The sequence below is a fragment of the Taeniopygia guttata genome, chromosome 4A (genome assembly GCF_048771995.1).
Source record: "Taeniopygia guttata chromosome 4A, bTaeGut7.mat, whole genome shotgun sequence".
In the NCBI taxonomy this organism is placed as follows: domain Eukaryota; kingdom Metazoa; phylum Chordata; class Aves; order Passeriformes; family Estrildidae; genus Taeniopygia; species Taeniopygia guttata.
This window is the reverse complement of record NC_133029.1, coordinates 6,089,605-6,116,391: the sequence shown is the minus strand read 5'-3', so window position 1 is coordinate 6,116,391 and position 26,787 is coordinate 6,089,605. Positions and strand designations below refer to the sequence as shown.

At 50.3% G+C, this 26,787-nt stretch overlaps 1 protein-coding gene and 2 long non-coding RNA genes across 7 annotated transcripts; all 3 read left to right on the top strand.

The window, feature by feature from the left end:
- The first annotated feature begins 3,233 nt into the window (after positions 1-3,233).
- On the top strand, positions 3,234-6,917 carry LOC140684136 (uncharacterized). 2 transcript variants are annotated; one of them, XR_012055885.1, is made up of 3 exons: positions 3,234-3,798; positions 3,956-4,038; positions 5,373-6,917. It is a non-coding gene; the product is annotated as an uncharacterized lncRNA (long non-coding RNA). The 2 variants fall into 2 exon arrangements; XR_012055886.1 differs by having other exon boundaries at positions 4,748-6,917.
- A 3,916-nt stretch (positions 6,918-10,833) lies between these two features.
- On the top strand, positions 10,834-19,973 carry LOC100228113 (G-protein coupled receptor 83-like). 4 transcript variants are annotated; one of them, XR_012055962.1, is made up of 7 exons: positions 10,834-11,504; positions 12,259-12,384; positions 13,044-13,177; positions 16,274-16,864; positions 17,122-17,322; positions 17,969-18,243; positions 18,988-19,973. XR_012055962.1 is itself a non-coding variant. In XM_041716138.2 (7 exons), the coding sequence occupies exons 2-6, from the start codon at positions 11,208-11,210 to the stop codon at positions 17,303-17,305; spliced, it is 1,332 nt and encodes a 443-aa protein (XP_041572072.2). In that variant the 5' UTR covers positions 10,834-11,037; positions 11,142-11,207; the 3' UTR covers positions 17,306-17,322; positions 17,969-18,596. The 4 variants fall into 4 exon arrangements, 3 of the variants coding, with proteins under 3 accessions (XP_041572072.2, XP_041572071.2, XP_041572073.2); XM_041716138.2 differs by lacking the exon at positions 18,988-19,973 and having other exon boundaries at positions 10,834-11,037; positions 11,142-11,504; positions 17,969-18,596; XM_041716137.2 differs by lacking the exon at positions 18,988-19,973 and having other exon boundaries at positions 17,969-18,596.
- Positions 19,974-20,266: 293 nt separating this feature from the next.
- LOC140684159 (uncharacterized) lies at positions 20,267-26,565 on the top strand. The gene is made up of 3 exons (XR_012055961.1): positions 20,267-23,352; positions 26,058-26,199; positions 26,347-26,565. It is a non-coding gene; the product is annotated as an uncharacterized lncRNA (long non-coding RNA).
- The last annotated feature ends 222 nt before the right edge of the window (positions 26,566-26,787 follow it).

The window sequence follows — 26,787 nt, the reverse complement described above, 5'->3', positions numbered from 1 at the left end:
TCAGGCTGATCCACAGCTCTCCCTTCCCCGAGTGTCACTGCAGTCCTGTGAGGGTTCAATGGGCATCAGATTAGTCTGCCCATTTTGCCTCTCATAGTCCAAATGATCTGCAGGAAAGATGCAGGAAAGACACCATTTTGTGATGCTTGGAAATGCCAGTTCAGAACTCCTCAAGGTTTTCCCCCCAGTCTTTTTACACTTTGAACAGCATCTTGATGAAGCATTAGCTCAGCTGCAGTTACCTTCACTTCTTGTTTCTGAGATCGTGGTCACCCCTGTCTGTGTGCAGTTTTTCATGCTGAGGGAGCATTAAGCCAAGCATGTGCTCAGATATGGAAAAACAAACCCACGGAGGCCAGGGGGTGTTAAAGATCACAAAGAGAATGAGGCTGTGCTGGGCAGAGGGGATGGAAGGAGCAGCACAACCATCCCCAGAGAGGTGCCTCCTCCCTCCCTCTGCTCAGGAGGTCGGCACCAGGAGCTGTCCCCTCTGGCCACCCTTGCAAACTTTTGCATCTTTATAAATTTCTCAAGAAAAGTTTTCTCTGTCTTTCCTGGTTGGGGAAGAAACCCAGTGCAAAAAAGCATAGGAGTGGGGAATGCTGTTTCCTGGCATTCTAATGAAGCAAATCCTACAAGCTGTCTGAAGACATTCTAGGAAATCTCTGTCCTCACCCAGGGATAAACTTCCTGAGTATCCAGGAGGAGTTTTCTTGCAGCATCTCTAAAGGCACTTTCCCAGCCTGTGAAGAGCTGCCCCTTGTGTTCTGATTCCTCTTCTGTTATTATTGCCAGAGATTAGTGTTAATTGCTGAGCCCTGTGGAAAGGGAGTGCTCGGGTGGTTTGGAGTGCCTGCAAAAGGAGGGTCACATATTTCAAAGTGTTTGATAAACAGGGGAACAAAGGCAGATAACAGCATCAAAGCCCCCGTGTTGTGCTCTCCTGGAGTAACAGGCAGCTTTTGAGAGAGGGAGCAGATTGCTGAAGGCCATTACACTACTGGAGAGCATGAACCTGCTTGACTGGTGACCCCTGGCAGCCCCAGCAGGTGATAGACAGCACAGAGGGAGACACTAGGAGGACAATTGCACTTCACATCTTTTCCTTTAATGCACTGACCCCTAGAAAGGAGGTGTGAGCAAACGTGAAGAAAAAAACCCATTGTTGTATCTAGATTTGGAGTTCTGAATATTCATTGTTTAACTCCAGACCACTCCAGTGTTTCAAGTATGAGAGCTTCAGGTTGATTTAGATTCATTTGAATCAAAATGCCTATGTAAGAATATCATCCAGCAGAACGTGTCTGTCATGTCCTGACAGATCATCTTCAGAATGTAGCTGCATATTGATGAAATGCTCATAAAATAAGAATTATTCATTCCTGGAGAAGAAACAGACATCCTGAAGGATAACTGCAAAAGCAGATTGTCATCAAACAGGCATGTGATCAATCAGGGTTCATGTTGCTCAAGAGATCTTCACTCTGGTCATGTCAATTAGTGCTGCTCTGGCTCTGAGCCTTAGTGAGGGCTCTGCTGAGGCACCTGCCCATGGCTGCAATTGCAGGTGAGTCTGGAACAATCCTGAGCTGGGAGAGGATGCTCTGAAGCTGTGGTACCTGTCTGCTGTGCTGCAGGAGCCTGAGCTGCCCCTGCTCCTGCAACACCTACAGCTGGAACCCCCAGACCTGGGGCATGGTTTATGTTACAGGGTACTGTTATTTTGCTGTTCCTATTTCCCCACACATACACACAACAGAGTTTTCTGTTTCAAGCCTTTCTTTAAGCTGTTGGTGTGCTTGAGCCCAATCCCTGCTAAGGAGGGAAGAGAGAAGATTGCTCACTGAGCAACCTGGCAAAGAACCTCACTGCTGAAGGTCCCTCCTTGTCACAGCAACAAAGGCCCTGGGCCCTTCCAGTGCTCCGTGTCAGTGCTGATTTACTGGAGTACAAAACACAGGCTGGTGGTCAGGGATGTGGGATTGGAGCTGCCTGCAAAGCCACACTGAGTTTTACCACATCAATGAGCTTCTGGTACGTGGGCAATCTGTCATTTTATTATCACAGAGCTGCAAGCAAAGCAGGATTGTGTCAGCTCATCTTTGTTCACAGCTGCCACATAACTGCAACACTGAGTTCTGTACTTTCCCTCTTCCCAGGGAATTCAGGATTTTCTCCTGAATCACAATGGGAGGACTTAGACAGCCAAAATAAGGAGCCAGCCCAAGACCTGTGGAGTACCTCTGCTCTCAAATGAGGTCTTCAGTGCTGACAACAGGTTGTTTTCTTCACAGGAGTATTTTCAGGTTCAGGTTTACAAATCAGTTTAGGTTGGTCTAAGCCAGCTGTCCCTCCATCCCAGCAAGCCACATCAGTGCCACTGACCTGCACTTACTTGTTTCACTTAGATTATACCCCTATTGATTAGCACACATGAGCTGAATAGAAAATCGAAAATGCCTCTTTGAGCCCAGCACTCGGCATTGAATTCTCTCTATAAAAAGGAAATGCCTGTCTCCTGAGTTTCTTTTCAGTTTTTTGTTCACAAATTCTTAAGTGAACAAAGACAGGCTCCTGGTTCTCCTTCTTTGCCCCCATTCATGTGCCTCTGGGAAAGGTTTGGCTTCTGTGCTTGCCAGGCTAGTCAAGGAAAGAGAAAACAGAGAACATTAGTGCATTTAAATCCCAGGCACTCTAAAGTCTCAAGAAAATAGAAAAAATATTTGGCAGATGATACATTCACCTGATGCCCACGGCCTCGAGGGCCTCGGCTGGGAAAATCTAACAGAAGGGGCTTCTTTGAGGTGAAGTTTCCCGAATGAGTTATCATCTAGGGCAGGAAAAAACTGGAAGAAAAATGAGAGGACCTGAGTCCCAGATTAGATAAACCCCAAATACAGAAATTAATCAATTACCCAGTGTAATTAAGCATTGTGAGCTGGAGAAATCCAGGGATGATCTGGGCAGGCTTGCTGGAGGTCTCAGCACTAAAGGAGATGGCATTGAACCAAACAAAGCCTTTGAAATCCTTCTCAGTGTTTCCTCCTGGGAAAAGCCTCAGCAGCAGCAGCAGCAACATTGCCCTTAGTCTCCACACTTCTGCCCAGCAGGAGCCCCCTGCCATGTGTGGGTCTCTTTGTGCTGCCAAAGACTCTGCAGCCTCATGGTCAGGTTTTCAGGTTTTCAGGGATTTGGAGATGTGCTGGGCACTGTGCAGGTGTTGGGAAGGGCAGAGAGGAAGCACGGGCAGCCCCTGCCAGCATTCTCTCCCTATCCTTGCTCCTACCAGCCCTGGCCCAGTGGTCCCTGCCCCAGCAGCAGCCCAGAGGGGTTTGGGCTTCCTATCCTTGCTGAACATCTCAAAAGCAAGAAGAGGTTTTGTAATTTTTCCTCTTGCACCTGGAAAGGGAGGAGCCCCACAATACTGATTTAGATCAGTCCCTGGAGCAAGAAAGCTGAGCAGAAGCAAGAAATCAGCATTTCTGAAACCTCTCCTGGTACCTGAGGTACCTGAGGTACCTTAGCTGAGCAGAGGAACAATCCCTTCTCTGTTTTGACAGGTCCTGAACCCTGAGCAGAGCTCCCTGAATCCAGGAGAAAGCCAGGAATTTCAAAATATAGCCAAGCTTCATTCTGACAAGGAGAATATTTCCCACCAGCCCCTGCAGAACCCAAATCCAAGGGGCAGTAACTGGGCTGCAGCAAGCAGCTCCTGCCCAGCACCAGCTGAGGGGCTCAGATGTGACCTCGCTGCTGATGTGACAGCCTGGGAGGCTTTGTTAGCTGAGCTCTCTGATAGTAAGTTAGTTATGTTTGTGTTTGTTTGTTTGTTTGTGGTTTATTTTTGTGAAAACTTAACCTTCTGGTTTAATAAAATGGCATGTTTTTCCCCTGAGCTGGGCTGGCTCCCTGCAGGTGCCCACCCGTCACTGCTTGCCTGGTCTCTTTGCTGCAGGAGAGGTTCCAGTGGCTAAGGGCCAAGTGATGCTGGTGGCTGGAGACCAGAGGAACTGCTAAGAGGAAGACACATACCTTCAAGTATGTCCTTTCTGGTTTTGCTGATACCTGAACTTGTTCTGCAGTCACAGTTCCAGATTTAAGTTCAAAAGTTTTTGATAGAAATAGTGTGTTCCTATTGTGAAGAGGAAAAATCCCCCCTCAACTTTACCCTGCAGTGAAATGTACATTGATGGGCCTTGACTTCACCCTGTGGGCCCGTTTCCATTTAAGTTGATCAAAATTCTGCAGATAAACCAGCCAGAGCTGGCACAGGTAATGTGTTTTGCCGGATAATTGCATCTGGGAGCAGAGGATGCTGGCTGGCAGTGTTCTGCAGCCATATGTTGGCTGGGTGGTTTGTGTGTTGATTTCTTGCCTGGGTTGTTTAGAATTCTGCACCAGTAAGTAAAGAAATGGAAAATTACTGCCTTGTCTGCAGTTGTTACAGAATCTAAGTCTCCAAGTGGCCCTGGAAATCTTTGTGCTGCTTGATGCAGGGCCAGAGCTCACTCCTCAGTGCTCTTGTTTAGCTCTGAGGTTTTGACACTGAGGTTTTGAGGTTCCAGTTATCTCCAGTACTAGATTTTGGTGAGTCCCCCCAGTGCTGTCTGGCTGCTCCAGGGGCAGAGGGGCAGAGTGGGGCTGCATAGGGACGTGCCTGAGCAATCCCAGCACTCTCCAGTTTTGCACAGCAGTGAGAAATGCCCTTTTCATTCTAAACCTGTCCAGCCATTCCTCTTTGTTGCAGTTCCCTGAAGTCGCCCCGTGGCCATCTGTGTGTCCCAGGCAGGCAGAGAGTCAGCCAGTCACTCTCTGCCAGATCTGTCCATCCTCAAGGCTGCCCTGTGCCCACCATACCACCCAGATCAGCCTCTTCAAGGGCTTTTGCAGGGGAAAGCAGTGGAAATCCTCCTAGGGATCCAAAGGGAGAGCTCCTCCTTATCCATGGTGCCTCCTTCCAGCAAGGGAGTCATTTCTCTGAGACGCATGTGTCTGCATGCTCCAATAAATCACATTTCTCCAGTGTGTATTAAACCTTTTTTCAGGCTGCTTGGACTGAGTTTGGATGTAAAATAACCAGGATTGCCCCTGGAGCCCCTTTCAGAAAGGATCCCCTACTAGCCATCTTTTACTTCCTTGGTGGTAAAGTAGTTTAACTTATAATTTAAGAGCCAGATAATCAGTACTTCTGTGTTTGAGCTCTTTAGACCTCCCAGGAAAGTGCCAATTGCATTATGCTCTTCAGATTTTATTGCGGTAATTTCACAACCTCTTTTGACTGAATGAGCTGAAAATTAAGTTTTAAATGCTTCAGCACAAGTGTCTGTCAGAACTGCTCCTCCTTTCCTGGCTGTTTGTGCTCCTACTTCCAGGCGTTTGCAAACCCAGAATTATGGACTTGGCTCCCTGCTGGGACCCTGCAGCACTTGCTGCAGCTCAGCTTTGCAGGGGCTCCTGCCCCCTGTGCCCCTCACCATCAGCTGCTGGTGCCTGTGGTTGTTGTGCTGATCAGGAATCAAGGCCCTGGTGGGTGACTTGTCCCCAGACAGAACTCAGCAGGATGCTACAGCTGCCATCAGCCTCTGCACGACTGTCCCTTGCTGGCTCAGGCAACTTCAGCCTTGGTCACATCTCTTCCTTTGGTCAGAGCTGCACAAAGGACAGAGGTTTGAAGTAAATTTATATTGTACCAATACTTTTCAAGTCCTGTCTTCATTCCTCCTTTCCTTTGGTGCGTGAGTCATCCCAGCAAACCTATCATGCTTTAAATTAATTAGGTCTTGGAAGGGAACACAGATAATGAGCCATTCCAGGATGGCACTTCTTAAAAGCCAGGGGAAGTACAGCACAGGGTAGGGTGCTGCCTGAGTCTTCCTCATCTTGTCAAACACATCCATCTCTTTCCTGAGCTTGTGACAGGGTCTGTGCAGTGTCTGTCAGCTGCTGGTCTCCACTCCAGACACCTCTGAAGGGAAGCTGCTCTGACAAAGTCCTGCTTGCAGAACTGCAGCTCTCTGGCCTCAAACCAGCCACGCACTCGCACAGGGGCTGAGTTCAGATGCTGGGAGAGGTGTTTGAGTTTTGAACGGTTCAACAAAGGTTAAAAGGCTCCTTGTGAGCTCAGTGCAGTGGAGGTGTGAGTGTGGGTAGCATGTGGTCCCACCTGGATATGGGGTGTCCCTGCTCACTGTTCCTGTACCTGTGCAGGAGGACTCAAAGAAGCCCTGGCTGGTGCCCCTGCAGTGAGCTGCAGGCAGGGATGAGGGAATTAATATCCCCTAGAACAGCCCCCATGCACACCACACACAGAAAGTGACTTACCCTTTCCACTCTTTGTCAAGACCCTTTCATTAGCAAAGAGGAAAAAGGGAATTGTTTTGCTTTGTTTGTTTGTTTTTCTGTCTTGACTACCACACAGAAGGGGGAGAAGAACCTCCTAAAAAAGAAAACACACCATAAGGAGTGTTCAAGGTTCAGGGGCTTCTGAAGCTGAGATTTCACCCCAGCAAAGGACAATGCCCATTGATGGGTTGAATTCCCACGCAGATGGGCTGCACCAAACCAAAAGGCAGATTTTGATGGCCCAAGCCATGGCCAGGCTGCAGCACTCAGAGCTGGCAGGACAGCACAGGTAGGAGCTGGCTGGTACTGTTACTTGCTAGGTTTTCACATCCCATTGAAAATCAGGGGGCCAGCAATCAGACAGGAATTGGGTGCGCTGTCAGTCATTCTGTATGATTTTTTTCCAAGGAGAATTAAAAAAAAAAGCAGTCTGAAGATCCAGCCCCAATGGGTCACTAGACAAAGCCCATCAGAGCGGGGAGAGGGCACACTTACAATGGGAGATTGTAATACATAGATACAATGTTAGTTCTCTTTGTTCTGTCACTCAAACCTTACAGCTGAACCTTAAGGACTATCAAATCCATTATAAAGCCTTTCTTTTCCAACTACCCTGAAGTTGCATTATTAGTAGCTATTATGTAATTCCCATTTGTATTTTGAATTATGAAGTCTGAATTGTAACTATTCACAGGACATCAATTTCAATTGCTGTGGCATTCTTGCTCTTTTCTTATTTCTCCTTTTGAAGCCTATTTTGTACAAGGTGCCCCTCCACCCACTCGCCTGTGCTGAATCTCAGAGCCAGTCAGAGCATATGATAAAGGCAGGCTCTGACCTAATGCACATGAAAGCACTGTTCACATGTCAGTGGCAACTGATGCCAGATCATATTCTGACCCTGGGGAAACTGAGCTTTGATTATCATGGATGACTATTTGCACTTCCCAGTTACTGCCCCCTGAATTTTATTTTGATATAAGATGGAAGATGAGTTTAAAATTGGGTTGTAGTTTCTGTTTTAGATGTGCAATGCCCATTGTTTAGAAATCTGGTGTGTCCATGCCAGGTGAGAGGAGCCTGAAAGCCTCCATGGGGCTGCTGAAAGCTCGGGTGGGAGGCAGGTTCCAGAAGCACCCAGAGAGCCAGGCTCAGGTGGAAGTGCCTGGTGCCAAAGCTCTCACCCTGCTGCCACCTCAGGCAAACCTGAGCTGGGCTGCAGCCCATGTCTGGCCTGTGCACATTGGTAGCACATGCAATGTAGATCTTGGTAATTAATATTTCAGGGGCTCGGCTATACTTCCTGTGCCCTAAAATCTAACATACACCAATGTCTGAGGGCAAAAAGAGGAGTTCTGCAGCTCTTCATTTCCAGTGCCTCTGGTGCCTGTGTAGCTGCACTTTTATTAATTCTTCTGTCCAGAGGGAAGCCAGCACACCAGGAAACAAAAGCACCTTCTGACATTTAGGAGTAAGACACAAGAAAGAAAGACACTGAATACCTTTAATCCCTCATGTGACACTACGACACGAAATAACTCACACACTCACACTAAGATCAAAAGAGTAAAAGGAAGTAACATTTATTTCTGACCTCGCAATATATAGAATTCTAAAAGTGACAGTGGATTGAAGATTAAAATTGCTACCTCTCTAACTACACTGGATAAACTAATAGTCTATCAATTTTCTCCTCTTACAAAGAAGAATTTAAAACAATCATTATTTACATGAACAGTGTGTGAGAACTCTAGTAGAAATATGTAAATATTAGAAGGCATAGAAAACTTTTTAAAGAACTTTAAAACTTTTAAAAGAACAGAGTGACACCCTCCAGCATGCAGTCTCCTCAGAGACAGGCAGGTTACTGGAATTTTGCTCAAGAAGGGTGGAGAAAATACTCTAACAATTTTAATCCACAACACAACCATTCGTTCTCCTGAAGTCTTTCTGACAGATAAAACCAGATGAGCATCAGTCACAGACTTGTCTAATGACATGGAACACAGGGGCTGGCAGCTCCATCAGGGGTCTGAGGGGAGGAGAGGCTGGTTGTGATTATTGCTGTGTAATGGATCAAGTCCTAGCTCCTTAGCCAGTGAGGGCCTGAGTGTTTCAGGAGGTTCTAGCACATACCATAGTTCAACAATTTGCACCTGGAGAAAGCTAACATGCCTGGGATTTTGCTGGAAATATGATTAGACTAAACTCATAGCTCTCCTCTTCTGAGCTTGCAGCTCTAAGCCAGTGATAATGTACGCCAGCAAGAACAGCATGGGAGGATAATGAAATGGCTCTTTGGATGCACAAGAATCTCACAGCCACAGTGAGAATGGCTTCAGGGGGCCTAAAAAATAGCAGAAACCTCCCAGATCATCCTGCTATAGTGGTAATAAGCATCCAGTGTGTCTTTTCTGTACCAGAGTTCTGCCACAGTCAGGAGCTGGTGCATCTCAGACCTGTGAATCCATAAATACAAAATTCTGAGCAAAGAACCAGTTCCTTGGAAATACGCACCGAATATACAAACCTTTCCTCCTGTCTTCATCTGGACTCTTTTTCTACTATTTGCCAGGAAGATCTTCATTAGTCTCTCTAACAGCCTATGGCTGACACAGTGCTAGCTGGGATGCCCAGTTTGCTCCATGGCAAATAGCCCCAAACTAGGACAAATCTAATGTTTTAATTGTCATCATGGTTTCTATGCTCTGATAGAGGTTACAAATGCCAGGTACCAGGACAGACATCAGGGCACTTGCGAACAGCATTTTAAAATGCATTATTCATTTGAATTGGGAAAAAGTAATTAATTTGGAAAATATAAGTGTTCTTATCATTGGAACACACAGAATGCCTGTAGGTGTTTATTGAACTGCATTGGGCTGTTAAATCCCGGACTGACAATGAAAATGAATTCTTGGCTCCTCATGTCAGCATGGGACCTTTTTACTCAGAAGCAGAATTTGGAGTCTGGCAAGAGGCACATTCGCTATGTCCCGTGTCCTGTGTCTCTCCCATGTGTTTCCCATCCTGTAGCTACTCCCCTGCCTTAGTCCTTGCATGGCCTGGCCACAGTATGGACATGGACAGGGAGAGCAGAGCCATGGACAGGGGAAGGAGATCATGCAGGTGACTGGAAATGGACAGGGAAAAAACCCACCCTTTATATATATATATATATATATAAGGAATAAAGGAATATGCAAAATGAGAAAGATCGTACTATCTAATTTAAAAATATGTTGCCTGAAGTCTTTGAAACTTAAACTCTCTTCTGTGTCAGCACCTGTCAAGAGGCACCCAGCCGTGAGAGAAACACTTATCAGAAACAAGCGCTGAAACTCCACCAGGAGCCTTTCGGGCCGGGAGAGGTTTGTGGGGGTGGTTTTCCCTTTTTCCCGTTGAGGCAGTGCCGGGGACTCTGCAAGCACGGATGCTCCGTGCCCGCTCGCCACTGTGCTGGGCGCTGCCCTCCGGCCCGGCCCCGCAGCGTCGCGGGGTACCCTCTGGGTACCGCGGCACCGGCACCGGCACCGGCACCGGCACCGGCACCGGCGGGTGCGCGCAGGGAACCGCGGCACCGATTAACCCCGGGAACGACTCCCGGGCCCCGCCCGCGCCCATTTATGAATGGAGCAGCCCCGAGCCCCGCCCCGAGCCGCGGTCCCGGCCCCGCCGGCCGCACGTGCGGGCGGACCGGGGCAGCGCGGCGAGAGGAGTGCGGGATGCGGGATGAGAGGGGAGCGGGGTAAGAGGGGTGCGGGATGAGAGGGGAGCGGGGTAAGAGGGGTGCGGGATGAGAGGGGAGCGGGGTGCGGGGTAAGAGGGGCGCGGGGTGCGGGGTAAGAGGGGCGCGGGGTGCGGGGTAAGAGGGGTGCGGGATGCGGGGTGAGAGGGGAGCGGGGTGCGGGGTAAGAGGGGTGCGGGGTGCGGGGTAAGAGGGGTGTGGGGTGCGGGGTAAGAGGGGTGCGGGGTGCGGGATGAGAGGGGTGCGGGGTAAGAGGGGTGCGGGATGCGGGGTAAGAGGGGTGCGGGATGAGAGGGGCACGGGGTGCGGGGTAAGAGGGGTGCGGGGTGCGGGGTAAGAGGGCTGCAGGGTAAGAGGGGTGCGGGATGCGGGATAAGAGGGGCACGGGGTGCAGGGTGCGGGGTAAGAGGAGTGCGGGGTGAGAGGGGAGCGGGGTGAGAGGCGTGCTCTGTGAGAGGGATGTGCAGGATGCGCGGGGTGTGTGCAGTGCAGGGGTGCGGTGCAGGGGTGCGGTGCAGGGTGTGTTGAGAGTGGCGGGTGTGCGGTGCGGGGTGTCCAGCGCAGCAGCCGGAGGAGCCGCTGCTGCCCCTTGGGACTGGGCGCCGTGAGGAATAAAACCGCCGGGCAGTGTGAGGTGAGTGAGAGGGGCTAAGGGCAGGAGTTAGGGAGAGGGGTAAGGGTGGGGGGTTTGGTTTCTCCTTGTGGTTGGGGTGTAATCGTGCTGCAATATATTCAGTGTCACATACAGACCTATCTGATCCAGGGAGTGAAGTGTTGGGTGCTATTCAGAATTCAGATCATCGCTGGAAAGACGTCTTTGGATTTGTTTAGAGAGAAAGGTGAACGTTTGTGCTTTGAAAAGAAATTCCTGTGACAGCACCACGGGATGGTCAGGCAGCCTGCTTGAGCCCAGAGCTCACCTGTGAAGTTCTTGCTCTTCTTGCTATGTGAGTGTGTGGTCCCAAACCTGCCTCTTTCTGACACACCACTGGTGCTACTCCCCAGCAGGGAAGACTGGGGTCACCCTACCATGCCTCGCTCACTGCTTCAGCCATACAGGTCACAGGTGACAGGGCTTCTTGAGGAGTTTGACCATTACTCTTCCCTGGCCAAGCTCATGTCCATCTACCACGCAACTAACAGGAGCATCTTCAACTGGACAGAGAGCCGCATTGTTGAGTGGGAGAAATTTGCTGAGCTGGCTAAATATGAGCCAGAATCCCAGAAACCAACAGTGAAAGCACTTCTAATCGTGGCATACTCGGTCATTATCGTCATGTCTCTCTTTGGGAACATGCTGGTGTGCCACGTGGTGCTGAAGAACAAGAGGATGCACTCAGCCACCAACCTCTTCATCGTCAACCTGGCAGTGTCAGACATCATGATCACACTGCTCAACACACCTTTCACCTTGGTAAGTAGCTGGTTGTGCTGTCCCTTCAAGCAGGACAGGAGTTTCCCACCCACCAGAACTCTGCCTGGTGGTCATAGGCTTTCTGTGCACTCTCTCCTAGGGCTGAGGTGGGAACCCAACACCACCAAGTCTGATAACTCTACCAGGCAAGTAAAACACTGTTCAGCAACCTGTGGGCTCTCTGTTGCTCTGTTAGACACAGAGAGTCCAAAAACTCCGAAATCTATTGCAATGTGTGCTACCAAACCCCACCAAGAGCCTCTTTGGGAATGAGAACAAGTTCCTGTGTTTTTAATGTTCATGTTGAAGAGCATTAGAGAGTCCCTTAGTGGTTCTGAATGCCAGTCATACTGGGTGACTGGAAGAAAGTAGTCAAGCTTTTCAGAGATGGATAAAACTTCAATGAAAGCTCTCCAAATGTGACAGTGGGGTTGATATCAAACCTTGGTCCACTTTTTTCAAATATAGTTGTTAGTGTAATGAAAAGTTTTTACCACTGTTCACAGTCTCTGCAGAACAGGCCAGGAGGACTGTGGCATCACCACTTCATAATCAGTGGGGTTTGACCCTATAAAGCTGTTTCAGAGACCAGGATAGCTGATCTTTCTGTAAGTTTGAGGTGAAGCTGCCCAACCAGCCAGAGCCCCTGAGCCCGCTCAGGTTCCAGCCATGGGACTTGTTGGAAAACAAAACAAATCCCCGTGGATTTGTTTTCAGCACATTTTCTGGCTGATGAGCCATTGTTTCCCCTCAGGTCCGGTTTGTGAACAGCACGTGGATTTTTGGAAAGGCCATGTGCCACATCAGCCGCTTTGTGCAGTACTGCTCCCTCCATGTCTCCACACTGACCCTCACGGCCATCGCTCTCGACAGGCACCAGGTGACCCTGCCTGCCCCTCTTCCTTCCCAGGCTCTGGGAGGAGACTTGAGCTATGATAAGTTTTGACCTATGTTTGTCCATGGCCCTGACAAATGCTGGCTCTGTGTCCAGTGCAGGGCAGCAAGGCCAGCCCAGGCCGTGTGCTTGTCCCTAGCAATCACTCCCCTTTCATGTGCTATTGTCAAATAGCAAGTTCCTGACTATCAGATTTTATCAGCTTAAAGGTCTAACAAAGAAAATTTCATGAAAGGTGAATTTCTGCCTCAGCAGAGGGGAGGAAAGCTCAGCTTCACAGGCCCAGCTAAAACAAGAGACATTTCTTACAAAGAATAAAAAACGTACCCTTGAGGGAAGACACTTGGGTACATACATTCTTTTTTTCCTTTTTTTTTGACCTAATGTAACCTCCTGCTTAAGGAAAATGGTTCTCAAATAACAAATTGAGGATAAAGTTTGTAAGCTCTTCTGAGCAGACTGAGAATTTCAATATTTCCCATTTTCCAGGTCACTCTAATGAACAGGACATTTCCCTAATCATAGCTGTCATTTTCCTATCATTAGCTCTGTTAGGTTATGTCAGAAACTGCCCACTGCTGTTGTGGGCTGTGAGGGCTTTTCCTTCCTGTGGGAGAAGAGTCATGATGGAATTTCTATTGCAGGTCATCCTGAACCCGCTGAAGCAGAGAATGTCCCTGACAAAGGGAGCTCTGAGCATCTCTGTTATCTGGCTGATGGCAACCTGTTTCTCCCTGCCCCATGCTGTCTATCAAAAGCTTTTCCAGTATAACTACAGGTGAGTGATCTCCCCTTCCCAGTGAGCATGTGGAGCTCTGGCAGCCCTTGTGCAGTGCCCCTTGCTCAGGAGGGAGGGCACCTGAGCGTCCCAGGCACGGGATGGGTGATGTGGGATGAGAGGGAGTTGGTGCATGGGTGACACCCCAGCAGAGGCTGGGCTGTGGAGGAGCTGCCTGGCCTGTGCTCTGCCTGGCCTGCAGTCCAGGGTTTGCTCTTGTCACCTCCTGTGTGCCCAGTCCCAGGCACAGCCTGGCTGGAGCACAACTGTTGGCAACACACACCTCCTCCAGTGCCACAGCCTTGCCAGGAGAGGCTCTGTCCCGAGAAGGTGATTTTCTCCTGAGGGACTTTCCTCTTCCCTCCTTTTACCTGCTCAGGTCCCCAGACCCAGCAAGACCAAGCCCATCCAACTCGCCCAGGCAGGGAGGAGAGAGAGAGTCGAACTGCAGTTTCAAAAAGAAAGAAAATAAACTTCCTGTTGGGAATACCTATGCTGACATCACTAAGGCTCTGCAGGGAGCAGGGGACCACCCTGATTTGTCACCAGGGATATTGGTCTCTCTTCCCCAGGATTTCATACTTTGAGTCGCAGGTTCTGGCTTCCCTGTATTTCATCCAGATGGATTTACAAAGCAGGACTAACCTTCCCTGAAGCTTGAGGTTCCTCTGTCCAATGTTACACTGATGAGAAAAACATAGAGAACATACATTCTTCCTGAAGCAGGGCACTGGGGGAGCAGTGCTTTGGCAGGAAGTGGAGCTGTCCTGCTGTGGCATGGTGCCTCTCCTCAGGGAAGGGAACTAACTCTTTGCTTGGCTGAACATAGTGACAGCAGATGAAGTGAAATTTCACATCAGCATAAGGACTGAAACACCAGGAAAAAAAGAAGGTTCTAATGCAGAGGGAAAGAAAAGAAAATTAAAAGCAGAAGCTTATGTCCCCACACAAGGCCCAGCAATAGCACTTGTCTCTGCTGTCACCCTCTGCCAGGGAGAAATACAAAACCCAAACTCTGGTGTTCTTTTACCTTGCAGTCCTTTCCTCTGTGGTACCCAGTCTGTTCTGTCCCTCCTGTCCCCACCAGCCTGTGGCATTGCTGTGACCTCTCTTGTCTAGAAAACAGTCTGTAACAGTACCCAAGTGGGATTTTTGTGGCAGGTGTCATGCTGCTGGTGCTGCCCTTCGCAGGAATGCCAGCCTTGAGGCCAAGGGGATAATCTTACCATGACCTGTATTTTCAGGCTGAGATCAGCATCCCAGGGAGTGGGGCAAGGAGACACTGACAGGCAGCAGGAATGAGATTTCTATTGTAGACAGTGACCTTCTGTATAAAGGACAAATCTAATTTCCTTCAGCCCGGCCTTTTCCCCTCCTGTTGATGAGGCAGGAGAGCGTGAGTCTGTCACTGTTTTGGTGCCCAAGGGGCTGCAAGAGCTGGAAGTGGGATGGGGTGGGGACTTCACAGCCCTCCCCTGCCTCTGCTTGTGCCTGATGTGCCTGCCACAGCCAGGGGATATCATACCTCTGACTGCAGACTGTAAACACAGGGCAGGGTTACTCCGTGCTTGCGTCGCTCCGCAGCTGTGCTTGGGGATTAGGGAACAAATTGCTCATGAATGAACAAACCCTACGATCTGTTTCGGGGCACCTGTCTCTGCTCATCCTTTGGCATGGCCAGAGGAAACCGAGCCCTGTGTTGGCACGAGGCAGCTCAGCAATATAAGGACTTCCAGGACATGCTATTCCTGTCCCTGCTTTCCATTGAAAAAAAAATCACAGTTGTAATATTGCTTGTAATAGCTCCTGCAGGGCCAGGGCTCCTGAGATTGCTAGCAGGGAGTGGTTAGGGTTCTGGGATGGGAAACAGGGGCTCCACCAACATCCATCTCTGGCTGCACTACACAGCAGCCATCTGAGTCCCTGCTCATATCAGGATTCACCAAACACTGTCCTGTCAGGTCCCCTGTGCCAGTGGTGAGGTCCCCCAGATCCAGGGGAGGCAAAGTCAAGACTGCAGTTCAAAAAAAAGATGATTCTCCCTTCTGCCTCAGTTCCCATCTCGAGTGGTGTCTCTGGGTCCTCTGCACTCGGTGACCTGTTGCCACTCCTGACCTCATCCCCTGCCCCAGCTGCCTGTTCTCAGCAATCTCCTATTTGTGGCACAAAAGGCAGCTCCAGCAGTTGGAAACAGGATATTAAAGATACAAATCAATACTGCAGTGAATGGTACAGCTTGATGGGAGCTAAAATCTGTGCTGAATAGAGAAGAACTGAGGACAAGGGATGAAGAGAGAAGAGTAAAATAAGAGTAATAAGAGAAAGAAAAAGAGAGAGGAAATGAAAGAAAAGGAGAAAACATCCACCATAAATAAATTCCATTATACCAGCTGCAGGGTGTGGAGGGGACATGAGTGCAGTGAAGGGTGAGGGAATGAGAGCCACTGCTGGCCAGGCAGTGGGAACACACCCGGATCCTGGGGCTGGATGGGATGGAACAGGTGTAAGGGTTGTTAAAATGAGCTGTTGCGTATGGTTACACTCAGTTCTTTTGTTAGTTGTCAGTGGTTCAACTGGAGCCAAGTGAATCATCATCACACCAGTTTTAAGAGGTAGCAGGAAAGTTGTAGGAGCTGATGGCAAGGGAATGGTGGGTAGGGAAGGGAGGTGGGTTGGTCATGCCTGTGAGGCTTTCTAAAAGCCTCCAGCCCTCCTCTCCAGAACAACTTTGGCTTAGAGCTGTTGCAGTGGCTCTGGCTGAGGGATCCTGTGCTCGGGGCTATGGCAGGGCAAGGGGTCCTGGCTGCTGGGGGACACAGCAGGGTGGTTGCTGCCATGGAGGGCTGGGGCTGCAGTCCAGCCTGAGAGAGACATGGCAGAGCCGTGGCTCTGTGTCCTCCTCTGTCCACACTACACCTCTGAGCAGGCGCCTGTGGGCAGTGTGAGACCCCCACTGTGGTTTGCTGAGGCAGCAGCACCCGTGGGACAGCAATGGCCACATATCTGTATTTCCTGTGAGACCCCCACTGTGGTTTGCTGAGCCAGCAGCACCCATGGGACAGCAGTGGCCACATATCTGTATTTCCTGTTTTCAAGGGAAGCCACTGTCCGGAGTCTGTGCCTCCCTGACTTCCCTGAGCCCGCAGAGCTGGTCTGGAAGTATCTGGACCTGTCTACCTTTCTCCTTCTTTACCTCCTGCCTCTGCTGATCATCACCGTCACCTACATGCGTCTGGCCAAGAAGCTGTGGCTCCGCAACGCCATCGGGGACGTCACCACGCAGCAGTCTGTCACCCACCACAGGAACAAAAAGAAGAGCATCAAGATGCTGATGCTGGTGGTGGTGGTCTTTGCAGTCTGCTGGTTTCCCCTGAACTGCTACGTGGTGCTCATCTCCAGTCTGGGCATCAAGACAAAGAACTCGCTCTATTTCGCCCTGCACTGGTTCGCCATGAGCAGCACCTGCTACAACCCCTTCATCTACTGCTGGCTGAACGAGAGTTTCCGCACGGGGCTCCGCTCCCTGCTCTGCATCTGCCAGAGGGTGCCACAGCCTGGGCACCGGGCACTGCCACCCAGGGCCGTGTCCTGCCGCCAGGCGTGGCTGGAGCAGGCCAGCTGCAGGAAGGGACCTGCCTCCCAGGCCAGCTGCTCCACCAGGAACCTCCCGACAGCCAACACGGACCTGTGAGCCACGGGGCTGAGGGGAGCTACCTGGTTGTGGGGAGCATCAAAGGGCACCTCCCAGTCTGTCCTCAGGAGCCAGCACTGTTGTTTTACTGCTGATTTTTGGCTTGTCTTACTATAGCCCCTCCTCTGCTTGGCATAGTGAGCACACAGCTTCTCCAGCACTCTACCAGTCAAACCCACGCTGCAGCTGGCCCAGGGGACAGGAGTATGTACAGGGGACACAGAGCTTCTGAGACAGTCTGATCTGCTTTCAGGTTTTCCCATTTATTGCTATCAGAGGGAGCAGACCCAGGTTTCTGTCACTGGCCTGTAACACGTGCCATAACGTGGGGCTGTGCACAGTGGCAGAAACAAATCCGTGATGACAAGTGTTTGAAGGAGGGACTTGGACATGCAGATGAACTCCATCCACAGGGAGCCTCTCCAGCTAGTGTATAGCAAAGCCTCCAACAGAGGTAAGGATTGTTGATGGTGATTTTGCTCTCAGATTTGGCTGCTCCTCCTGCCCTGATTCTGTCCTACCCACAGCAGCTGGAAGCCAGCCCCAGACAAGGGGAGCAGGGATGCACCCCAGGAGCCATGGCTGTAAGCTCAGATGGCGCAATGACAGATTAATGTAGTCCACTGAGAAGTTCTTTTTATTATAAATATATTAATTCAGTAAAGAGAGCTACACTGGCACTTTATAAAAGGCCACAAAATATTTCATCAGGGATGTAGCATTCACTCACTGAAGGGTGGAATCATTCTGCATTGTTACTAGTTGTTGTAAAAGTCTCACTTAAACAACAGGAGGGCAGGAAAGGGCTGGAAGGAATGTCCTGTGAGGAACAACCAAGGAATCTGGGGCTGTCTAGTTGGTGCAAACCAGGTGATGGATTTCAGCAGCCCAAGGGAATCCTGGTCTGCCCTGGTCATAGCCCAGACAGATCTTCTGCCTGGAGAGGCAGCGGAGGGACTGGGTGGCTTGAGGGGATAAGGACGTATTCCCACCACCTTCCCAGGGGAGAATAAGCCAGACCAAAGAAGGGAAACTAAGGACTGATTTTTATGTTTTTGTTTGTTTTTTTTTAATTTTTTTTTTGTTTTCTATTTGTGCAGTGGGAATGAAAAGGACAGAAAGGAGGAAGGGTCCTGGCTTCAGGCCACTTGACCCCAGCTGGGCACCTTGGGTGTGCACTGAAGTGCCCGCACCAGAAGAAAACAGCAAGAACACAAGGAGTGGCAGCAGGAATGGGTGAATACTTCGTCCCTGAGGCACTTTGCTTGGAGCTCATGGTTATTGAACATGGGAATTCAAAGCTCTCTGTTCTGGTTGCCAGTACTGTCCTCCCTCAGTGTACAGAAGAGTTTGTTTTCAGTGAAAAAACATCACTGTGAGTTTCTCAAAATGTTAAAATAATCTATAATTAATAAGCATCACCTCATTTAAATAGTAAAATAAGCTATCATTTGTTTTTTTACTGTTCCTCGTTCCTCACTAGTTTTGGGTGAGCAGCTCTCAAATTGCCATGTATTGTCTTCGATATTTATTAGGTTTGTTTTCCTTCCTTTCTTCTTTTAAATGGCTGAATAACCTTTTTCTGGAGGAGTCCAAGCTCTTACTCCAAAGAAGGGTCTCTCCACACTCCCCTGATCTTCTGCTAATCCCTGTAGTTAGCTATCTCTTGCTGTCAGAAATAACCTGGCTGGTTTTCCTTGGATCTGTCAATCGCAGCATCTCCTCGTTGCTGAATTTTTCTCCCCTAAATGGGCAGGATGAAAGAGCTGACTGTATCGAATCTCCGTAATGGCTCAGCTATCTGGACTGATAATTATCAATGCCTGAGTGAGATTCAGAGCCTCGAGGCTCCTGTATCGCTTGAGGATGCTCTAACTCCCAGCAGCTCTCAGGCAAACATAGAATGCACAATATATGTATTAAAAAAGTATAACCTGAGCATCGTTTGACCAGGGCATGGACAATGCCTTAGGTGCAGGAGGCTGCATCTCTGCTGGGCTCCAAGCCAGGCTCTGCAAAAGGGAATCTGTGAAATTCTGCTTCTGCTGGGTCTGAATCAACTCAACACGTAAATAGATGCTTAAACATTCCTTATAAACATTCCTTAATGTGTCTCCAGTCCCGCTGGACACCTGTGGAGAGGAGCGGCACCGGGATCCGATGGAGAGTCCCCAGGGCCGGAGCGGCGGCAGCAGTGCAGGCTGCTCCCTGGGGACCCGACAGGAGCGAGGGGTGGCAGGAGAAGATGCCTGGAAGTTCTGCCATGAGGAGACCCCTCCCTGCTCCTGTCCTGCCTGTCACCGAGCGCTCCCCCGGTGCCCGCGGCGGCAGGCAAAGCCCCCCGGCAGGGAGAGCTCGGAGGGCAAATTATTGAAACACTGAGTCACCACAAGTCTGCTCCCGGGAAACTATTTGAGCTCACACAAATCAGCGTGCAAAGATCCAGCGAGACATGTCTGAGTGATTAACAGCCCGATTTATTAAGGTTAGCTCATGCCAAGTGCAGCAGAGTGCCTTCAGCAGAGTTGCTGATGAAGACGATAACAGGGAACGCAGTGCAGGGGATACCTGAATTCCAGAGACAAATCCTCTTATATAGCCCCACCACATAATGAACAAAGAAACCACAACATGCCAACTAGATTAACAAAAAGCTAGCAGAAAAACCCCCACAATGAGTCAGAAAATTAGCTCAGGAAGGAGAAACAGAATACAATTATCATCACTTATCTCTTCAAGTGGAAAACAGTACGGAGGGGCTGGCCAAAGCACGATGCTGGGATAAGGGAAAATGTCCTCGGTTAAATCCAGCTTAAGCCCTGGACAGGGGGTGTAGGTAGGCCAGTGTCAAACCATCATCTGCACTGAGAAGTAAGTCGGCATCTTAGGTCAATCACAGACCAGGGGAGGAAGGAGCCTGGCCCTTACCTGGGAGACTGGACGTGAAAGGCACACCCCGAATTCCCGCGTGGGAGATGATGTGCAACCGCCCTGTGCCCCAGGCAGCAGCAAAGTCTCTCCCTGGAGCTGGGGCACACGGCTCTGCTCTGTCACTGACTGTGGAGACAACCTGCCTGCCCCCCCAAAGGACTCACCTGTCCCCACAGACCCCTCCTGCCCCCCAAAGAACTCACCTGTCCCCACAGACCCCGCCTGCCCCCCAAAGGACTCACCTGTCCCCACAGACCCCGCCTGCCCCCCAAAGGACTCACCTGTCCCCACAGACCCCGCCTGTCCCCACAAAGGACTCACCTGTTCCCACAGACCCTGCCTGTCCCCCAAAGGACTCACCTGTCCCTACAGACCCTGCCTGTCCCCCAAAGGACTCACCTGTCCCCACAGACCCTGCCTGCCCCACAAAGGACTCACCTGTCCCTACAGACACCCCTGCCCCCCCAAAGGACTCACCTGTCCCCACAGACCCCGCCTGCCCCCCAAAGAACTCACCTGTCCCCACAGACCCTGCCTGCTCTCCCCGCTGCCTCCTCCCACCACCACTCCTGCACTGCGGTGGGCAAGGAAAGGAACGCGTCTGATCTCCCAGGCTTTGGATGGAGCCCAGGCAGGAATAGCGGCAAGTGAGGACAGGTTTAGCAGCAGGCACGGGCTGCAGTCAGCACTTCTTTTGAAGACTAATGGCGTTTCACGGGCTGCTCTATCCCACCAATGCTCAGCAGAGATCCCCACCCCACTTCCAGGGTCTGTTCCCAAACTGCTCCCCTGAGGTGATGCCAGAGCACTCCCCGTGCTTGGCTCTTCCCAGTCTGAGCCGAGCAGGTAGGCTGGAGGCGTCTCCTTGCTCAGATGTGCTCAGGTTTCTGCATTGCAGCAGGACTAATGTTCTTTTGGGGTCCCTGACAGGATGGGGCAGGGGACAGCAGCAGGGACCAAAGGCTGCTCTGAGCTGTGCTGGGAGAGCTGGGAGGGAGCAGCCAGAGCAGGCAGGGGTGTGGGTGCTGTGCCTGGGGCTGTGCTGGGACCAGGCAGAGCAGGCAGAGATGTGGGTGCTGTGCCTGGGGCTGTGCTGGGACCAGGAAGGGGTGTGGGTGCTGTGCCTGGGGCTGTGCTGAGACCAGGCAGAGCAGGCAGAGGTGTGGGTGCTGTGCCTGGGGCTGTGCTGGGACCAGGAAGGGGTGTGGGTGCTGTGCCTGGGGCTGTGCTGGAGCCAACCCTCCCTCGGGAGGTCGCATGGAGCCTCCACAGGCAGCAGATCAAAAGCACCTCCTGCCCTGCTCCCCATCGCTGGTGTTTTGTTATTTGCCCTGGTAATAAGGGCTGAATTAATGCACTTGGTCCTTGTTTCCAAGGATGTTTCATTCCCCCAACAGCCCACACTGTGATGCTGCTCAGTTCAGTAGTGCCAGACTGTAGAAGTGGAGAGCAGCTGTCACTTAACCAGACATGAGAGGGCAAAAATAGTAATAAACCCCCACCAAAAGCCCCAGGCTGGGCTCTGCAGGAACCAGGTCTGGTTGTACAACACAATAGTCTGTCTCTTGAAGAGACTTCTCCATGACAGGCCCATAAAAGTCTCCTTGGCAGATGAGAACATCTAATTGCTTTATAAAATCAGATGATTGGACCATCTAATCATCTGCTGGAGACAAACCCAATTGCTTTATGGGACACTGTAAGGGGCAAGTACAAGGAGCGTCCCCATTAATGGAATTCCTTCTTATTACTTCACAATTAATGGGACTTCAGAGCATAAAGGTTTATATCCTCTATATCATTCCCACATGCTTTCATTGCACACATCTGCATCCCATCCATGCTGTTTTCTGCAGGCTGTGGGACTTTGGTGGTCTCCTGTCTCCAGGATTTCCACTCTGCAGGGACCTGCAGTTGGTGTAGCTGACAGAAACAACAGGGATTTTTCAAAGCCTCATTTTGGCCATTTATTGCTGTTCCTACAGCACTGCAGAAGTAATTTCCATTTCAAACCCACACTTGGAGCCAAGCTGAACACCACCATCGGTGTGATTCTGGGTGCCCAGACTGTGTGCACTGTTAGGAGATAATTTATGATACCTAACAAAAATGGTGGCAGTAAGTTTCAGAGCAGCAGATTTTGTTCCTATTTTTGAGACAGACAATGTTTTTTTGCAGTCACATCCTGCCTCAGGCAGTTTTCCATGGGAATTAAGCAATCAATTAATCAATGGCCTTAACATTTTGCAGCTTCCTTCTCCTTCCACAGCTTATTTTGACCTTTTGCTGGTGATACATGCCAAACATGGCAGGATTCAGAACAGAAGGAGTGCCTGGATCACATCCATGATGGATTTACCACAGTTCCATCAGTGGGGAGTTGCAGTAGGCTGGGTGGCTCTGGGCTGTTTTCAACAGTTTAATTTGCTTCTAAACTGTGATACACTGCTCGGACCTTTCACATTCAGGTTAATGAACCAAGTCTCTCCTAAAGGCTGGAAAGGAATTGAGTTCTAGTTGTTACCATTTCAGTTTTTCTTTCACAGTGCATTGTCAGTCCTGAACTCTTCAGAGTTCAGTTATTTAACTGTCTCCATTTCCCACCCTGTTCTGGAATTAAACCCACCACTTGCTCATGCTGAGGAACAGTGACTGATGCCGACTGTTCCCTCATGGAGATGGCAATGGCTGCTCTCCAAATAAAGTCTTTAATGCAGTGTCCCTTTCCTCTTTATGTTCATGTTTCTAGGGCAGGATATGAATTTACCCCCCATTATTAAATTTGACACACCCTGTTAACAGAATTGCACTAACTTGCCTTACTTTGCCTTTCATTCAGGAGAATATAAGTATTTTGCTGTCTTGCACAGCTTGCAGGGCAGGATGTAAGAATATTCATTCTCCAGACAAACTGTTATGATTAACAGAGCTAATAAAGACCATGAATATTTAGCAATATATTCAGGCATTTCAGCTATAAATGGGAATATCTTCACCACTTGACTAATTCTCAGCTTCTTTGTGAAGCCAAGTTGTCAAATTGTTTGTTTTTCCTTTGTTTCTCCTGCTCACTGTGAAGGAAGGAGGGATTGAGGGGGAAGGTAGGACAAGTGTGCTATTTTCTTATCTGCAGTGTTGAGCATTGCCAACACGTTCTCTGCTCCCCCTCCTTGTACAAAGTGGGGACAGGAGCCTTTCCCCCATTTCATTTCTGTCTGTATAGATGTGCTTGTGTCCACACACAGACTCTTCATGCCAAGCTGCCATTTCTAACGCCTTTCCATGGCACAGGTGGCACAGGGCAGGAGCACAACCCTCTTGGTGCCCAGGGCAGAGGGTATGGGGCACATTTTTGGGAAGACTCTCTGGACAGGACCAGGATAAGACCATGGAGCAGCTCACAGCCCACCTGCTCTCGCTGGAGATGTCCTGGGGCTGGGGCAGGATGGGACCCAGCCTGGGCTCGTGTCTGGCTGACTTTGGAGCTGGCCAAGGCACAGACCTGGGGCATTGCGTGCTCCTCGATCCAACATGTGAATATGAACTGCAGGAGGTAAGAAATGATGAACGTTGGTTCTGTTGTTATTGTACTTGATTGGGGTATTTATTTGTAATCCTGTAATTCCTTCAGGCCAGCTCAGAGGAGAATGAGGGGGAGTGTGAGGAGGCATTTAAGGGGTTGTAAAAACACTATTCTTTTGCTAAAATTCCATCTCTAATGCTGCTGCATTGGAAGGCAAACCAGCCTTGTACCCAGGTTATGAGCTCCCATGAATTGTCACAGAGAAATAGCCTGGCCAGGCTCAAAAACCTCATTTACCACCAGGCTCAGAGCAGGAGTATGGCAATTTCATTTGCGATAATAATGTATTTTTGAAGGATAATAATAATTATTGGCATCAGGTTGCCCCTGGAGACTGTTTTTTTGCCTCCAGCACAGCTCTGGCATGGGAGCTGGATTTGTTTCCCCTTAAAAATGAACATCTGCTGCCAATAAAAAGAAAAAGGATTTTTTTTTTTTTTTTTTGTGGTGGTGGATATTGCTCACAGTTTGGTCCTAGATGAGATGGTTTGCTCTCATTAATGTTCCCCCAAGCATTCTGCCCAGTTCTTCAGAGTTTGGTGGCTCTTTTTGCCCACCGAGGCTGTGGGTGATGGTGGCACTCCCTGGACAGGCATCCAGCAGCCTTGGACTCTGTGTCCCAAACATGCACTGTGGAGCTTTTCAGCTGCATTTTGGAAGTCCCTGTGAGTGAACTGACAGGTTGGGAAGGTGAGTGTGAAAGACAGAAGAACAATAGATTTCTGCCTCCTGGCAAACATATCCAATTCAATAATGTGCTGTGAATTGTGTGTTTTCCTTTGCTTGTGATTGCCCTCATGTCCTGCAGAGACACGGTGAGGTAAGAACTGAGTGTGCAGGGGAAGCCTGGGGGAAATACAGAATGAGAAAATCAGAGAAGAAACAGTAAAAACACCACCTGTGGGGAAAGAAAGTGGAGAAGGAAAGAACTTGGGTATGGAAATTCATGTCTCTCTAACAGATTTCAGTCTTCAATTTTAGCAATGGAAATTTATCTGCCTGTCCCCCCGGCCCCTGTGAAGGGGCCAGGGGCACATGGAGGGCGGGTGTTTAAGGTTTCTTTACTGGTGAGCCTCCTGGTTGGGGTTAGGCAAGGAAATGAAGGCTGAAAGCTGGGAAGCTGTTTACCAAGGCACTCCAGAGCTGTCGGTCTCATTCCTGCCCTTTTCTCACTAAATGTTGCAGCTCAGACTCCCCTGAGGACTGTGTGCTTACCCTCTCCTGCACAGAAAAGGGCAGCCATCCCCTCCCTGCAACTACAGAATTTCAATCAGTGTTTTAACAAAACATAGTTCTTAGTCCAGGTCATCTCAGCCCAAAGCCAACGCAGGGATTTAGTAAAAAGTGCAACTGTGAAAGCTCTTGTTTTGTGCCTCGAGAACCTGCACACGAGGGAGATGTTAGACAGCTCCTCTGACTCCACTGCCACAGGCCATGCAGTCCTTGTTAACACAGGGCTCCTTAATGAATGTGGCTCCAAGCAGGATCCCACCTGGAATACTTCATCAGTGGGAACACCTCCTCACCCCGGCCAGCCCCCTCCAGCAGCCGCCCTTTGCCTCTCAGTGCTGATGGGGAGGGCATGAGCAGGGACAGAGTGGGATCTCCTGTGAGAAGGAGGCAAAGACCTCCCGTGACTGCAGTCTCACCTCAGCAGGTCTGAGATAAGCTCTGCTCAGAGGTCCCTGCCCACACAAGGACAGGGCCACAGTGCCCAGCTCTGCAGGTGCATTTCAGGGCATGCAGGTGAGGTATCCAAACCCCACACATTTCACTGGGGTTATTCAGAGCAAAACCCCATAGTGTTGGGGAGGATGGATAAATATAATTGCCTGGCAAAAGATTTACAATAGTACAACCAGGGTGAAAACAATCCCCCCTACTGGTTGGACAACGCCCTTACCTACAGATAGGTCCAAAAGTCAAATGGACTGTTCTATCTCAACCCCCAAAATGTATGGTTCATCCCACACCTGTAACCCTACCCTGAAGCATCAGGTGTCTGTGACCCCATTGGCCTAAGTCTTATTCCAGCCCACCTTGAAGCCCCCTGATAAGGGGTCTCTGAGGAGCCAGACTCTCTCTTGGAACTTCCACCCTCTCCTGGAGCATCCTCTTGTCTCCCTCTTGTCTCTCCCCTCTCCCATTCCCTCAGGCCTTGCTGCGTCTGGCAGCTCCAAGCAAGACCTTTCACCCTCTATAATAAACCTTATATTCTAAGAGCAGCCTTCAGAGATCTCTCGTCTCAATTCATCCAAGCCGTCCTGGAGCTCAGTATCCCCCTGCCATAGGTCAGAGCACGTGTCTCAGCAGGACTGCTGGCTGTGGTGTGACTGCTGGGAGCTCCTGCTCCAAAGCCAGCTCAGGAGAAGGCCCAGTGCGTGTGCCTGGTGTGTGCCAAGCAGCATTCCCTGGCACTCCCTCTGCAGCTGGAGGCTCGCCAAGCTGCGAGTGCCTTTGCACAGCTCTGCATCCCAGCTGGAGATGTTCCTGCTGGAGGCAGCTGAGGTAAGGACAGGGAGCTCAGCACCCTGACCTGCTGCCAGCCTCTCTGTGAAGTGGCTGAGGCGGCACCAGGACCAGAGGTGGGAGCCAGCCTTGTTCTGACCACCAAGGAGTCACACCTCAACCACACGCTTGCCTCCTCACATGGAGCATATGTGCTTCTCTGCCAGCTCTGCTTCACGGGCCCTGCCTCTTATCCCAGCATGAAGTACGAGAATCCCAAGTGCTTTGAGGGGAACAAGATTGATTTTTCATTGCTCCTTGGGCTTCAGCCAAAAACAAGGCAAGACCAGACAACACAAGCGGTCTGAGGTGAGGAGAAGAGGGGGCGTGAATCTCTTGATCACTGGGAGTTCCTGCTTTGGGTGGGAGCATCTGCTTTGCATGGGAAGGGCACCCCTGTTCTTCCAGAACAGACCTGAGGTGTGACCAAACCCACCCCCCTTTTGCCTACTGCAGCATGTCCAGTCAGCTGAGAATGCAGAGGCTGGATGGTTACAACCCCAGGGCAGGAATCACTCAAAGGTAAGTGGCATATGTTGAATTCCCATCCCACAAGCTTGCAGGAAGCTGCTCTCCCAACAGACACTTCTGGCCCTCTCCTTCTGCAGTACCAGTGGCCTCAGCCAAGTGACAGGCACAGGCAGAGCTTTGGGCTCAGGTCACCCACGGAAGGGCCACAGCCTTGGGCCGGTGCAGGCAGGGACACTGGGATCATCACCCCTGGCAGACTCTGGGAACACCTGGGCTGTGACAACAGGCTCCAGGCACCCACACGCTCCATAGAAAAGGCTTATTTGGAAATTGTGGGTGCTGAGTACCTCCACCACTGCCACAGCTTTGTGTTTGGTGGTGGATGAGTGGCTTTTCTGACCCCAGAGGCTGTGCTGTCCACAGCTG

Excerpts from the sequence above, each read along its gene's own strand:
- LOC100228113 (XM_041716137.2), top strand. The coding sequence starts at position 11,121 with ATGCCTCGCTCACTGCTTCAGCCATACAGGTCACAGGTGACAGGGCTT. Across the intron at positions 11,505-12,258 it reads TCAACACACCTTTCACCTTG|GTCCGGTTTGTGAACAGCAC; the intron begins GTAAGTAGCTGG and ends GTTTCCCCTCAG. Across the intron at positions 16,865-17,121 it reads CCGACAGCCAACACGGACCT|GTTTTCCCATTTATTGCTAT; the intron begins GTGAGCCACGGG and ends ATCTGCTTTCAG.